Raw genomic sequence first — 16,990 nt, 5'->3', positions numbered from 1 at the left:
ATGCGTTTCGTATAACGGACGTTTCACTTAACGGACGTGCACCTGGAACGGATTAAGTACGTTATACGAGGCACCACTGTATTTTGAAAATGTGGACAATATTTTGGATCGTTAAAAAACTTTTATGCGATGAAATTCGCAACTAATCTAAGTAGATGTATTCCAAATAAAAAATGAAACATATCAATTAGATAATTTTTATGGTTTTTTAAGGGTCTTAGCTTGATTACAGTTTGTTATCGCTTATCAACTTATGTTTTCGGAATATTTTGCCAACAGATAGCACCACATAACAGTACACTATCGAATTTATGTGTATTACGCAATTGTCGCGCGCTCAAGGTTGGATAAGCGCCTTCTATTCTAGGGTGGGTCGGCATTTGCGGTTGTTACAAACGAGACGATTAACTGGTCACTAATATTGCTTACACAATGTTCATTAATTAACACAGGTAACCTCTTCTATTCGATATAAACTCGGAGTGATGTTATTGACGTAGCAGCTACGATTGTTTGTAAAAAAAACGGAGTCGGTATCATCGTACGTCTGACGTCACTGGGAAATTACGAGTGACGTTTAACTTCCCGCGTGTTAGCGAGTGAATTGATGACCTGCGAATTATACAAAAGTTTCTAATCGATCCAAATCGGACGTAAATCTTACAAGAAAAGATTTTAAGTGGATTTTTAACAGAATCAAAAAAGTAAGTTATTCATAATATTTTTAAAATCTGGTTTTAAAATTGAAATTACTAATTAATAATTAGTAATTATTCAAAAGTTATTTATGTAGTAGATTGCTTAACAATATGTGATATTTATTATTATATTTTTATCGGGGGCAGGGGGCAAATTATCTCTCAAATTCAGCAAAAAGTGGTGAAAATTCGAGAAATTGAAGAACACTAGTCAGGCAGACAAGCAAAGAATAGTCTTAGCTTTTTTGTATAAGATTTCGGACTATTCAACCACTTTGTCCCTCTTAATTTAATCTGTCTATAATTATTAATATTAAGAAATTATCTTAACAATTGAACAGACTCTATGAACAAGAGCAGAATAAGTTTATCGTTTGCTTTTTCTGGAGATAAAGAACTTTTTTTATACAGTAACTTACTTGATTAAGATTTCTAATAATCTACTATATGCTACTATATCTAATTTTATGTACATATTTTACAATTACTATACGGGTAACCAAACTTATTCATGTTTGGACCCTTTCAAGAAAAATATTTTTTCCATCAACCCCTTTGATATTATATATTACGTTAAGCAATATTATTAGAGGGTATCTTCTTACGTTTATTTAAGAACCAAACACTACAATTTTTAATATTTTTAAATAAACTTTTTAAATTTGTAAAGTTATATCGACTCCTAATTGGTCTAGACGACCCCGTGGAAAACTCTGAATTAGTACAACAGGTATACTATTTATTCAAGCGATTTGAACTGTCAGGTGTATTGTCGATTATTATCAACGTAACAAGGAAAAAGGTGTGCTTACTTGGAAGCATATTAACCACGTTGCCTGGTAAATCAGTTTTAATACAGATGCAAATGCAAGATATTACGCTATTATGGGCTTGCTCCCTTGATTGCCACCTAGAAGTGCTCAACATTTTGCCCGGAACCAATGAGGTCCATTACTTAAGACTCGAAAAAAATTAATCTAGATAATGATGATAACATTTAAATCACAATTATCTGAATTCGTCAAATTTAAAGTGTCATCGTGTTTAAAGTCGTAAAATTAGGGCCCAGTTTATGTTCTCGTGTAAATACCCAATACAGTTAAGCATTAGATATTTTATCTGTTTTCCTTTTTATGTCCTCGCTCTGTGGGCCTTTTTAAACATACAAATCTTGTGTTCGACCAGGCCCACGATGAGGGTGACCGGGTGGACAGAAACAGGCTCGACATATCTGGATAGACCACCCCAAAATTTTTTCCGGTGCTAGTCTGTCGGGGGAGTTACGATGTCGGGTCCTCCTGTACCAATATCACTTGTCAAAAGAAGACTTAAAAACTATTTTTCTTATATGTTTAAGAGCTATATACACTAATAAGCTGTGGATTTCATCTGTTCTGACGATCGGAATTCAAACACCTTTTAATTTCATTTTCAGATTCGGTTTATACGTTTACGACAATGCGACACGTGGGCGATCTGCCGAGGGGGATACCTCCCAGGAAGACTTTCTACGGGAAACTAGATTCTATTTAAATGCTACAGACGTGAAAGGAACCCAGAAAACTCACGTTCAGCCTGTTGGGGAGGCAGGAACTTAACATTTATTACAATGTTCAGTGGTTGAGTCAGATTCAAATGTGGAATTATTGTTATGTCGGCTTTCGGAATTTCTTATGCTTCTTAAAAACGAAGACACTCAACACTCTAAATTCGTTTACAGCACTCCAATTAATTTTGCCTGGGTCTTCTTCCTCCACATATTACCTTAGCCTCTCGGTCGCGTAAGTCTCGTCCACCTTCCAACTCTGAGGGTCAGGTGTCTAAGATCAGGTTCATCTGAGGGCTCGGGATTGATTACTCCCGTTACACAGCCGCTTTCACAAGTGTTAACGGTGCACTCAGATGCGTATAGCTTCAGTAGGACCTACTTCGATGATGGTTGGTGGAAAGGTATACAATACAAGGTAATAATTTTTGAATACTTAATTGCGTGTTAATTTCAGCAGAGAAATGTAACAAATTTCCAGTGATACTGAAGAAATGTACAGACGTTCACATTGGTACGAAAATAGAAATCCATTCAGAACAACCGGAAACAAGTTACTTAAAGAAAGAAGACGAAGAAGAAAATGGTGAGTGTTTACACTTGCAACGATTATTGGAAAATATTATACTTTAAATTGGTTTAGTTTTTAAAGCACAAAATATTTTACAGAAAATATAAACAGTACAACTTATAAATAAGCAGAAACAATAGGAATATATTTCTGTAACACTAAAACACATTCGGTGTGACGTTTTGAAAAGTTTCTCCGTTGTTCACTTTGATTTTATTTAATTATTTTTTTGCAATTATATTTGTTTTACTTAGAACACCGAACATAGTTAATAATCTGAGAGTTTCAGTGTCTCAAAAAGTGAAAAGAATTTTCTCTGGTCTGCATAATAATCATAGGAAATTAGTTTTATATGAAATTAGGCGTTTAGCAGCAACGATTTCAACTTGTTCTGTTTTACATTTGGACTGACTACTTTACCTGTGCCACTGGCATTGGCATCTGCTACTTTTTCTGTAAAAAGAAACAGAAAAGAAAATGAAAATTATACCTTTGTCATGTCAACACCTCAGTTGATTTAATCATTATTTTCTAGCTACAAAATACTTTAATTCGTTGGCAGTTTGTTAAAATTAGTAGCAGACAAACGGATTTAAATTAAATTATATATTGATTAATTAATTACAAAGTTCGATTAAGTAACTATTATTTATGACAATAAATAAAAATTAAGTTACACATTTTTTAGTTGTTTGAATTGAATATATCATCACGCCATTTCCTATAAGAAAAAAATTTTAGGCAAGAATCCCCTCTTGTCTGCTGTTTGTTTCTTACCCCCTGGGGGACCTGGGATCGAATTCGGATGGGTCGAAAAATCCCCAGGAATTTTTCGGAGGTGATGCATTTGGATATGTCGGTTTCTGTCCCTCACCACCCGGCCGCAACATTGTCGGCCTGGCCGAACCCATAATGAACTCGCTATAAGAGGCCCTCTTAGTGCCCACAGGGCGGAAAGGGTTTTTAAAAAATTATTTAATAATTTCTAAAGTAGAAAAAAGTTGAAACCGGTTACTTTGTATCTGAATATTTGTAGTCTTGGAAAAAAGTGGAAAGACAAATTTTTATGACTACGAATATATAAATCGTAAATTTAAGGAAAATTAATTCTGGAGACTTTTTGAACAGTACCTCGTGCGTCTCATTAAATTTGGTTGTAATTGATGCTTCCAAAGTAACAGTTAATTTTTTAACATTGTACAAGAATTGTACACGTTTTTTTCTACATACCCTTATAGATGGAAGGTACGAAATCGTAATATCACTGGTTTAACATTGAAATCCGTAAGTAATATAAGATGGGAGAGAATAATAAAAATATCAAATATTTTAATGAATTTTTTAATAACTTTTGTCAAATATACAGAACTATCATAAAAACATACCAGTAAATTCCTATCGGTTCGGTTAAGTTATAAATGTACTTATGATTCACATAATCGGGCGAGGGCGGCTAACAGCCCAGAACCAGTTCGGGATAGAAACGTTGGAAGCGTTATGCGTGTGTAGCTTCCACCAGCTAAACCGCGTGAGGTTGGCGCTCTGTACAGCGCAGGCGTCAATGCCTATAATTTGGCTGCTTGAAAGCTGACCCGGATTCGACAATACAACGCTTCCATTCCGCCATTGATATTCAAATATACAATAGCAATCTTATCGTTTATTTCACACGTAGTATAGAAATTTGTAATAAGATACAAAATGCAATTATAATAAAATATTAATTTTAATTAATTCAAACTACGTTAAAATATGAACACCTATATTTTAGAGAATACAAGGGAAGCGGCGCTTCCACCGCTTGCAATGACGGCACGCCACTGTATTACACAATACCGGTGAAAACAAAATATGTTTTAAACTCGGCACTCTCGAAAACCATTTAAGTATACGATCCTTTTCCGCGAAATTTGATTGGTTGTGATTTATAACAAAATGAGAATTTTGGTTTGAATGAAAAATTATGCACAAATGAATGACCTGCAAAGTTAAGTTTATCAGATTTATGTCGACAAATAATTTTTAAAAAACGAGTAGATCGATATTATTAATATTAAATTGAAAACCTGGATTTCCTGTGAAAAGAAATCGCGGAGGAGAATTGCTGATATCTACTTCGCCCAATCTCTGGCAGTAGTGTGGCTTCCAGCCGAATCTACGCTTGATTCTGAGTCGCTAAATTTACTCAAAATCCGATCCGCTTTCGGACAAACTATTACATTCAAATTCTGAACCAGACATTCTGCCAATAAAATTTTTTAAAATCTAAAATACGTTTTATTTAAAAAATAATAATACGAGAGAAAAATATATCTGAATACAATATATTTATAAACTCGCTTGAAAATTACTGGAAAATTTTCTCGAAATATATAGAGAATGTCCAAGGAAAACGTACGAAGCACAACAGCAAAGGAGCTCTTGTCTACTAGAAAGCAAGACAATGAAGTGAGAAATCCAAGAATCATTCGGGAAAAAAAACAGAGAGTCATAAATTCTAAAAACAAACAACTCGCATCTGTTATTGTACGGTTATTGTAACATTTAAGAACCCCATATTGAAAACCTTTCGGTTTTCAATACAATAAACACTTTCTAATTATCAATGCCTAATGACTATTACAGTTGAGTGGTCTAAGCCTGCTGGATAGTAAAGCAGGTCTTCATATGTTTTATACAAATGCTTTTATATGTACAGTACGATGATATGTTAATCATAATTATGTAACATTATCAGCGTTTATGATTGTTGACTGTAAAATATGCACCTTTACAAAAATTTACACAATTCAAGATTTTAAAAATTAAAAGATTTTTTTTTCATAAACATCCGATTATTCTACGTTACATAGATAGGTCTATACTGTCACAAGTAGAAAAACTGCAGCTTTCTACGTAGAGATAATAAGGCCTATAGTTTATAACGCCCATGGGCGTGGGAAGGGGCGGTTCTTTTTCTAAATTTAGGTCAATACACATTTTAGTATCGACGATGTATACTTGATTGTATGTATGTTATTTACACTATTATAATAAGAGTAAACTATACTAACCTATTATTACCCTACTATGTGAACGATTATATACCTATTTTTTTAAATATATATATACAGTAGCAAGGGCGTCGCCAGAGGGGGGCAGAGGGGCAGTTGCCCCTCCCTAGACATGCGAAAAAAATTATTTAAATGCTAAGTCATTTATTGCCCGATTTATAATTCCCGCGCGATGCGACCTGAAATGCACACCTGTGCGTGTTTATGTTGAATGTAAAAACAATGCCATGCATTTGTAATAAATATAATTTTTTTTAATCATAAAGTGACATATCTTTTCTATAATAAAAATAACTTTTATCATCACTAATTATTTCATGTTTTTTTAAATAGTTAGAATTTTTCCGATACTTATAAAAATTTTCCCAAAATTTAACATATAAATTCAAATGTTAATAAATAATTAACTAAGGCTTACAAAGATGGCCGAGCGGTAGGCTGCCACCTTGACCGCTCGGCCATCCGGCCTCAACAGGATGGGTTTAGGATCAACCCATAGATTGTGGTAGGTGCTCGTAAAACCATGGAAGTTGGTATACGGGTAGGAAGTAATAATAAATAAATTAATTAAAAAACATTAAAATAAACAAACACATCTCATAATGGCAAGTTCCGGCCAAAATTTTAATTTACATTTATTAATTTAGTATTGTATTTATATTTGTTTGGTTTTTCAGTAAATTTAAAAAGAAAAAAAGCTGAAGTACAAAGTAGTGACAGCGATGAGCAGGATGAAAAAGTTAAAAAGAGAAACAAAATGGAGATCGCGTCGTATGATTCTAGCTCGTTCACGGCAACGGAAGATGCTCAGTATCAAAAAGTAGATCAAGATCTTAATGCTGATGCACGTCTTCGTGATGATTGTGTGGGTGACCAGGATGCAAATTCTACGATGGATGACTGCAACGAAAATGACATTGGTCGATTTGTTGGGCAAGCGTCCATGTTATTACACGAAAAGAAGAAAGAATTGCTTGAAAATTGTTTTATGCCTCCTAGGGCTTACGAATTTGTGAAAGACGCCGAACATTTAAAGAAAAAATTTAATTATTCATGGTTGGAAACGTACTAGCCGTGGTTGGTATATTCTCGATGCCAAAAAGGTGGCTTTTGTAAATATTGCACGTTGTTTCCGCCAAATCCGAGTTCCGTTAAAGGTGTATTAGGGTCATTTATCGTAAAACCATTTCGTAAGTTTAACGATGCTCACGATCAATGCAAAAAGCACATGAAAACACACTTTCATAAGGAGGCACTGGAAGCTGCTAGATCATTTTTAGGAAATTTGCCTGTAGATGTGCAACTCAATAAATACTCTCAGAGCCGTATTGAGGAAAATCGAAAAATTATAACGTCGATCGTTTCTTGTATTACATTTTGTGGATCCCACGACTTAGCGGTGCGAGGTAAACATTATGGTGAAGGAATTCTTGAGGACTTGTACCAGCTGCGAATTGATGCGGGAGATGTGGTTTTGAAGAAACACATCGATCATGGGAAGAAAAATGCAAGCTATCGATCGGTTGATATCCAAAATGAAATTATTAGCATTTGTGGAGATGTGCTTAAAGAAGATATTATAAAAGAAGTAAAAGAAGCAGAAGCATATAGTGTATTAGCAGACGAAACAGCTGACATTTCTGGAACAGAACAGTTATCTATTGGACTGCGTTATTTTCATGAGAAAAACAACGAAGTCCAAGGAGTGTTTGTTGGATTTGTTGAGCTAAAAGGTCTGGATGCGAAATCTATCGCACAAACCATTGATGAATTTTTGACAAAAGAAGAACTTATTCCAGTAAAATGCGTTGGATTAAAATTTGATGGTTGTTCGACAATGTCCGGAAAAGAAGGTGGTGTACAAGCAATCTTACGCAAAAAATACACTAAAGCTTTGTTCTTTCATTGTTCTTCTCACAAACTAAATCTAGTAATCAATGATCTCAATGCTCTGCCTGAATTTCGGAACACCATAGGAACTACGAAAGACATTATTTCATTTTTTCGGGAATCAATTTTGACGAGGAAGTTAATACCTAATATTTCCACGCTCTGCGAAACAAGGTGGAGCGAGAAACATAAAACCATCAGAGTTTTTAACGATAATTTTCATGTTATAATGGAGGCCTTAGAAACTTTATCGCGTGATGGAAACAGTGCGACTCGAAATCATGCATTCCAGCTCCGTGCCGCCGCTTCAAGAGTTTCGTTTATTCTGTGCCTTTTGTTGATAGCCAAATACTCGGTTTTGATGGAACCCGTGGTAAACGTACTCCAGTCTGTAACTTTGGACGCGATCAAGGCCTCGCAGCACATTAAGAACATTATGCAATTGTTTAAAAGACACCGCGATGATGCCGATAAAGTCACAGATGAAATTTTAAGGGATGCTTTTGTCATTGCAAAAACACTCGGACTGGAGGAGGACATGACATCAGTGCCGTGCATTTTTGGAAGACAAAGTTATCGAAGCAACCATCCAGCAAGAAGTCCTTCAGAATACTGGAAAAGGTCTTTAATAATACCATCCTTGACTCCATTATTAATTCTCTTAAAGGACGATTTGCAAAAGAAAATACTCCATCATTCGCATTATCTAAATTACACCCGGCGCAAATGCAAACCATGTCCATGGAAAGTCTCACAAAAGCTTGCCAAACTTTCTCTCAATTTTACGATTTACCAAACATAAAATACGAAATTGAACTGTTGCAACAATTGTGGCAGGATAAACCCAATGTAACTGAGCTGGCCGTTGTGGATGTTCTAAAAGAAACGAAAACTTTCTTTCCCGAAACGAGTAAAGCGCTAAAAATTTTGATTACTCTACTGTGCACAACGTGTACTGTAGAGCGATTCTTTAGCAGCTTGTGACTTCCAGCAGCTGATTCTTTATCCAGATGAAAACCTGGATAAGAAGTACCATGGTGGAAAGTCGCCTCAATGGTCTTGCAATGATGAGTGTCCATAGAAAGATCATCAATGAGAACATAAAGGATTTTAATAATAAAGTAGTAGAAAATTCACCAAAAACCCAAGAAGATTATGTTTTAATTCAAATAATCTTCTTAAAATTTATGAATCGTTTTTATTTTACCTACATACAATTCATATCCTCTATCAATTTATATCATCTTGCCCCCCTCTGGCCCATTGGCTGGCGACGCCCTTGTCCTCAGACAAATTTATTATAGATGGAAAAAAGCTAAAAGAAATTCGCCAATGTGCGATGTACAAAACTATATCGAATTATATTATCACATGCAGAAAGGGAATCGAGTGTAAGAATGTCCAGTCCAATAATAAAATTATATTCATCTTCATTTGGAAAATAATCCCTCAAGCATTCTAAAATGAAGTAAAGTCCTCTCAATTTCAGTAGCAAATTTTCTCCCACAAAATATTTTTTCTTTTAAACTTGCCCTGTTGATTTGTTTTTCTAACATAACGTTCGGTTATAAGAGTATATATTCGGATGTATAAATCAGTCATCGTCTCGAAGTTTTTTCATTTCTCCACTCTGATGAAGGCAACACAGCATGTGCAGCATCAGAGGACATTCTGCCATTTTTGTATAAAACTCGTCACCATTCAGTTTAGAAAAGAGTTCGTTTGCATTAATCTCGTCTTCTCTAAACATTGGTTTAATATATTTTTTTGATATTTTGGAGAAAACCCTTCTATCGAAAACTTCATGTTCATGTCTTCCCTGATGTTTTCTGCTGCTTGAGGTCGAATCGTAACTTCAATCATCATTTGACTACAAATATATATATAAAAAATTCTTCTCTTATTAAGCTTAAAATTTTAGATTTTCGTACAATTTCATCGAATCCATCCAAAAGCACTAAAATATTCGGTCGTTTATATTGTAATTTCGGATCTTTGTCAGTTGTTAGGTGTTCACGCATGTTGTCCAGTATTACATCCTTCACGCTTTTATTACCTAATTTCTCATAAAATTACAATAAAAGTTAAATCAAAGTGTTTGAGGTAATTCGTGAATGCCCAGTCATATACAATTTTGTTGCACAGAGTCGATTTATCATAACCGGAATTCCCTGCGACTAGAATAGATTGGTGTCCATTTTGTTTTATAGAAAATATCTCGTTGAAGCTTATTTTGTCTCTCTTTTTTCGCAAATAAATCTGCCTTCTATACAGTCAATTCTACGAAATAGTTCTTTAATGGAAAATCGTTTCTTTTGCCTTCCCATAAAAAGGTCCTCGTGTTGGAAAAGTAGGTCCTGTATTTGTTTTTTTCAAAATCTGGCAGCAACTCTTCAACATTTCTGAAAGTAAATAAAACGTTATAATCAATTAAACATCGAGTTAGTTTATTTTATTTTATTCGCGTATTAGAAATTATAAAAAAGTATAATACGTTAAATACGTTCTGCACATATAAAAATGCATATGTGCGGAAGCCTTCAGAAGCCATCTCTTTGAGAACGGTCAAGACCACTCTTTAGCTGCGGGAAGAGTGTTTAAAGTGTGGTTTTGTAATACAAACTTAAAATAATATTTCAATTTATCACAAGAAACTTGTAAGAAGACGGTTACTAACTTAAATACGGTCAATCGACATAAAAATTAGCAAACTGAAGCCTAGAAACTAATAATTGAAGTGATTTTACAATGTTTATTTCCACTCCTCACAAGCAAAATTGCAAAACCACGGTTTTACACCTTAAACTTTACGATTTATAGTGGGACAATGCATCTTTCTCCAATAATCATCTTCGTGTTATTTTGTGCTGATTACAGAAAATCAGTGTGGCATTATTTTGAGGTATTTATTCGGCTTTTTTAAGGCATAAAGAATTGCGAAAATTTTGTCTGTGTATTTCGATAAAATGTTACCATTTCTATTTATTCCCCCGACGAATCCAAAAATGGTACGGTGGGTCAAAGCGACAATGTCCGTGCACCCCGAAGCGATTGAATGCGTGTAACAGAATTTCAGGAGGGTCAGCATTGCACACGCCTGACGAAAGATGGTGTAAATTAAGTAACAAAACCGTCACCGATTGGTTCTTATCGGTAACTATTTTTGATTTTCTTTGAACATGTCTTTTAAATCCTATACGATAATGTTAAATATAGATTTTAAATCTGAAATTAATACAATAATACAAATATTAATACTTTGTAAAAGTTATAATATTGAAAACGGTGCAGGAATCTACGTACTTACTCTAATTCGGTCGATGTAAAATATCGATGATGTTAAAATTTACATAGAAAAATAGGCCATACATAAAAAGACGAAGAAAATACCTGGAACTAGACATAGAAGCAATTACAAAGTTCATTACACGAGTCGTTTCATTAAAGATTTCTGACGAGTAAGTGCCTTAAACTAGCAAAAAATTGTCTCATTTTTCTTTAATAAAACAAAAATTTCATAGAATTTTTACTACACCAAAATTAGAATGAGGGGTATTAATATTGCTCATCATAAATACGTTGAAATTCAACGATTTATGTTTTTTAAAGGTTACAAATCACTCAAAATAAGGATAAAGAACACGAATTTTATACTCGTAATTTATACTCTCATATAGTACAGTATAGGAAATTTTATTTTTATTTCACATGAACTAGTGGAATACATGGAAACTTTTCAAAAAAAAAAAAAAAAATTGCAAAATTACATTTTCCTATTGAATAACAGCAATTTATTAAACACAATACACGAATTTTTTTATGTATGATTATAGTATTGACAACACTTCTGTAAATATGAAACCGAAACAGTAAATTAACATTTTATCATGCTTATAGCTTATTTAGAATTATCAGATTATATTCTTAGGAAACTTTGGTCAGAGATAACAGCAATTAAGAGTGAAACAATTTAAGGTTAAAAATTACAGAATTGCATAAAATTACCCACTTTAATGTCTGAGTGTAGTGTTTGCTTCCTGTAACTATGGTTAAAACGAGATGGCCAACTGCTGGTTTGACAGAAAGACAGTGATTATACAGGTATACCTGTCTAGTCACTATCCAAAGCTACCGGTTATCGAGTAACTGCTACAATTCATTCTCTTGTCAGTACATATCGTAAATACAGTACATGCAGTCACGCGCTACTCGAGGGAGTCGATACATACATTCAATGCTCAATAATGGCGAATTGTACGAAATGTTAAGACAAAATTCGGATGTGGCACGAATCTTCATTTCGGAAAAGTAAGAATTTATTAGCTATATATAACTGTATAATATAATGCTGTATATAATAAATATAAACTATATTTATTAGCTATATTCGTGAATGTATTATTATGTGTATTATTTTTATAATATTAATATTAATATAAAATTTTTTATTAATATATCTAATATATTCAGGAATAAATGATAAGCTTATCAGTTAAATTTTCCCGCAGATAAAGAATATATTACTCATTGGTATGAAATATTAGCCTATATACTTGTGTAATGATACAATTAAAACTCTTTTTACTGTGTGCGATTATTTAAAATTGTTGTTTCTCATATTGTAACGTAAAGTTGCCAGGAAAAATACGCAGTAAGTCACACCTATTGTACTTACCGAAAAGGCTTAAAATACAGGTATATATCGTGTAATTATAGAATAAGCAGAAAAGCATTACTATGAAGGTCAAAACTTTATGAATCTATATATATCAGAGATGGCCAACACGTAGACCGCGGTCGACCGGTCGACCGCAAAGGTTTTGAAAGTAGCCCGCGAAGCTAAAGTTGAACAATTTGCTTTCACTTAAATTAATGTTTAAAAATCTTAATTCGATAATTTATTCTTACAATAATAGAATGTCTGTGCAACGTACCCATACTGTTTGTATTTATGCCGTTGAACAATGCAAATGAATGTTAACTTTTAAATTAACTGTAGTCGCAACGCATCCGCATATAAATGGCAATAGCATAAAATGGCGGAAAATCATGTGTCAGACAGTAACGTGACAGTCCCTGGCTTCAATCCACTTGTTACTTCTTGTTTGTGCACTTGTATTTACTTTCAATTTTAGTTTTTTATTTATTTATTCATACAGCAAACAGTAGCAGGTGTGTTAGTTTATTAATTATTGTTTTAAATGTTATTAATATTTAACTCTTTTATTTTAGAATAAATAAACCAAATACAGGGCGAAAAAAAACTAAAAACTTATCATTATTAATTATTTATTAAAATATCTATGAAAAATTTGAATAATCCTAAAATTGTTCGCCCATATTCATAGTCGCCCGCAGGCTATATTTTACCGAAAAAGTAGCCCCTAAGGGATAAAAGTTTGGCCACACCTGATATATATAAAAACGAATGTATGTCTGTGTGTGTGTGTGTGTGTGTGTGTGTGTTTGTCCTTCATGCATTACCACACCATTTATCCGATTGCCATGAAACTTTGAAAAGTTGTTTAATACATTCCCGCGAAGGTTTGTGGCATATGTGAAGATCACCATTTCCCCCCTTTCAAAAATATATTTATATATGGATTAAGGCTTTTATGTTCAACAGATGGCGCTAACTTCAGACGACCTAAGTTTGCTTTTCTGTGAAGCATTATGCTTTTCTGTAAGAATGGACCTAAGCAGATCATTTTCTACCTATGTATATAAATAAAATATAACGTTCGTTTGTTCCTACCAATTCCTTTGAAATTTTGACACAACGTTGCATTCGAATACGCACGTGTTTTTATATAATATACATGTCGAAATTCCCCCCACTGGAAGGGAGATGTACAGGATTATGGCTTACCGTAAAGAACTTGGCTTCTATTATACTATTTTACATGCGGTTTTTTTTTTGCGTTTTTAGTTACGTTTTAATAGGTTACGTCAACAGAGTATATACTAAAAATGGTTTTTTCGATATTTCCTTGCGGAATAGAGGGACAGGGTTAAGGCTTACTGTGAAGAACTCTGCTTTTATTATACTATTTTAGATGCGTTTTTGATTGCGTTTTAATAGGGTACATCAAGAGAATATACACTAAAAAGGAATTTTTCGATATTTTCCAGTGAGGAGAGGGACAGGATTAAGCAAAGATCTTATAGAACAATTTTCGAAACTTTAACGGATCATCCTAGTTAATCTGGAGATTAGCAAGGTAACGTACACATTAACGGCTTTCGAGCTTTAGCGGTAACATATATAAATATGCAGCATATAACAATGACGGTAGTACACTAAAACAAAGTAGCCTTTTATTCTCAAATATATCAAAATAATCTTTGATATCTCGTTCCACAGGTTACACATAGACGTGACTGCAGATTTCCAGGTAATTTGATTTCTACAAGTTATATAGGAATATGTTCATTCCGAAAGTTTCGTAATAAATTTGGGTATATCATAGACATATACCCAAATTTATTACGAAACATTCAGAATGAGCATATTCCTGTATAACTTGTGAAGAATATATAGAATATGACATGTTATTTGCAGTTTAGTACATCTAAGAATAATGCTAAGATTGGATATTAATATATATTATCAAAATATTTATTGTAATTTCAAATTACATAAAGTTCATAGAAAGCAGTGTTTCTTAATTTAACAGAATTATCAATAATTGACACAGCCTCGAATCTCAAAACAAGGTCTCGTAACCCCCTTGAGAATTGTGTTCAAGGTGGAAATTGTACATTAGAGAGTAGGGAGGGTCCTGAACGTGGTCGAAGATTTTCCAGTTTTTCGATGGATCTCAGAGTAACCAGTAAGTCCTCTCTAATTTATATAGTTTAAAACAGCTCTAAATTTTATATCACGCATTTGAAAGGTTAAAAATTTATTGTTAACACTCGCATCCCTAGAAATGTTTTCTCGCATTCGACGTTAAGAAATACTAATTTAAGCGATAGATATAGATTACAAATATGTTACAAAATTAAAAGGTTTAAATAATTTACACCTATCTGCAATAACTGAACTCAAAAATTAAATGTTTTGTCAAGGACAGAGCCTGGTCACACTACTCCATATTCCTGTTTTGTATTTCTTCTCAAAATATTTAAATTTTATTTCATAATAAGAACTTCCTTGTTATAAGATTTTCGAATAAAGACAATTGAATAGCATCAATCCCCCTAATACACAAACGTCCCTGCAAAATTTTAGAAAATTTCGACAAAAATTACAGGAGTTATTAAGCTTCATAAAGGGGAACCTTCCCACACACACACGCACAAACACTAACACTCATACATACAGAAAAAAACCCCGAATAAAATTACTGATCTGAACGGAAAAGAAATAAGTATAAACGACGGAATAAAGAAGTTAATTACAGTAGAGCGCCGTTAAGCCGCGGGCCAGTAACCCGCGAATTCGCTTAAGCCGCGGAAAAAGCTTGGATCCCAATTTTGCACTACCGCGGATTAAATATTTAAATGCTGGCTATAACTTCAAAGAGGTATTTATAGAAGATTAGTCTTATATTTATCAATAAACAATAAAATAACTTACAATGAAATTCAAATATTAATCTGTTTTATCTACGCCCGGTGTCAGCGTTATGGATGCCGCCATTGTAACCGATTCACACCTTACAATGCTACAAAGTTAATCCGCGGTAAATCCTCAAAAAATCGACTCGTATTTAGAGTACAGTGTATTATTTTTTATTCCAGAATAACGTAAATCACTTCATTTATTGTAATTTATGCATTATCGAAAAATATTTAAGCCGCGGTTAAGCAGTTTGGACCCCAATCACCGCGGGTTAACTGCGCTCTACTGTATTTTATTTTGATACTAGCTGACCCGGCCACGCGTTGTTGTGGCTCAAAATGTATCTATTATAAATGTGTAATACTTCCCCTGTGGGAGGAATTTCAAAAAATTCCTTCTTAGTGTACAGTACATTCTCTTGACGTACCCTATTAAAACACAATCAAAAACGCGTTTAAAATAGTATAATAAAAGCAGAGTTCTTCACAGTAAACCTTAAACAACAGTAACGTTTCTGTACGCTTAAATTAACATAATGTTATTTATTTAATTTTCGATATCTAAAAAATCAAGTTAATACAATCAATCAACAAATTAGTTGACAGAATCAATCATCAATCAATTAACAAACTGTAATACAAAAAAAATCAAACTGTTTAAAAATTATTACAATTAGGGAAATGAATTTGCAAAGCATATGATAAAATTGTGCTTACCTATTAGTGCAATCTAAAGATTGGTGACACTTTGAATTAGATAACAATTGGTTTTTGTGACAAGCACACCTATTTGTGGTACATTTAGATTTGCAGTCACATTTTCTGAAACCCTGCCCAGTAAAAAGGTATTGTTTTATTGCTGTTTGACGTAAAGATATTTCTACAGCAGGGACATTTTCTTTCGTTAAAAATCTGTCTTTACAAACACTGAATTTAGATTTTGCATACAATTGTTTTAAAATACTCGTTTTAGTACCAAGTTTATAAAAGCCATCCCCTGTCCTATAGTATATATAACGGATAACGGGGTCGCTGAAGGTCCGAATAAGACGCACGTCCCGTCTGATCCGAATCGAAAATCGAGGGTCGAAACTCGAGAACTCCGAAGCCCGCCGGAGATGTGCCGCCACGACCGATCCTCCTGCCATCCTCAACGACCGGAGAACGTCCGATCCTCCTGCCTTTTTCCATCGATTTACTCCAACCTATACATCCTAAAAAGAGGTATGACTCCGAAATTTGCAAACTCTCTCTCTCCCCCGTGGTTAGGAAACGGACGCGTTAGAGTAGAGCTATTCTCTGTATTGTGTTTGTCTGTCTAAATAAATCGTTGTTTGTTTTCACCATGGTTCCGTTTATTAGAATATCGTCTTAATCTCATCGAAGAACCCACACGCTTCCTTCACTCGACATGACAATTAATTACCCAATCCCTACAAGTCGGGATATCATAAAAATTTAGCCATCCGCGACGGTGGGGTGGGTCTTGCCGACCTGTTCACCGGAAAAAAAGGAGGTACGACTCCGTCCTACCTCCCGGCATTCCCACAATTGTGTTTGCGAAAACCTATTTTTTATAGCCACTCGTGAAGTTTTGTGCGATTTTTTTATGCGTTTTCTTTTATGCGGTCCCTATCCAACGCACAAAAACAGGTCTGACTGTATG

General features: G+C 34.0%; 1 protein-coding gene across 1 annotated transcript; it reads left to right on the top strand.

The window, feature by feature from the left end:
- Positions 1-7,096: 7,096 nt before the first annotated feature.
- LOC136968732 (52 kDa repressor of the inhibitor of the protein kinase-like) lies at positions 7,097-8,560 on the top strand. The gene has a single exon (XM_067262761.1). The coding sequence runs from the start codon at positions 7,097-7,099 to the stop codon at positions 8,558-8,560; it is 1,464 nt and encodes a 487-aa protein (XP_067118862.1).
- Positions 8,561-16,990: the final 8,430 nt, after the last annotated feature.

This window comes from Centruroides vittatus, unplaced genomic scaffold, assembly GCF_030686945.1.
Source record: "Centruroides vittatus isolate TY-2023 unplaced genomic scaffold, ASM3068694v2 contig_1512, whole genome shotgun sequence".
Taxonomy (NCBI): Eukaryota; Metazoa; Arthropoda; class Arachnida; order Scorpiones; family Buthidae; genus Centruroides; species Centruroides vittatus.
Note: the sequence above shows the minus strand (reverse complement) of the source record. Positions and strands in the feature narration are given on the sequence as shown.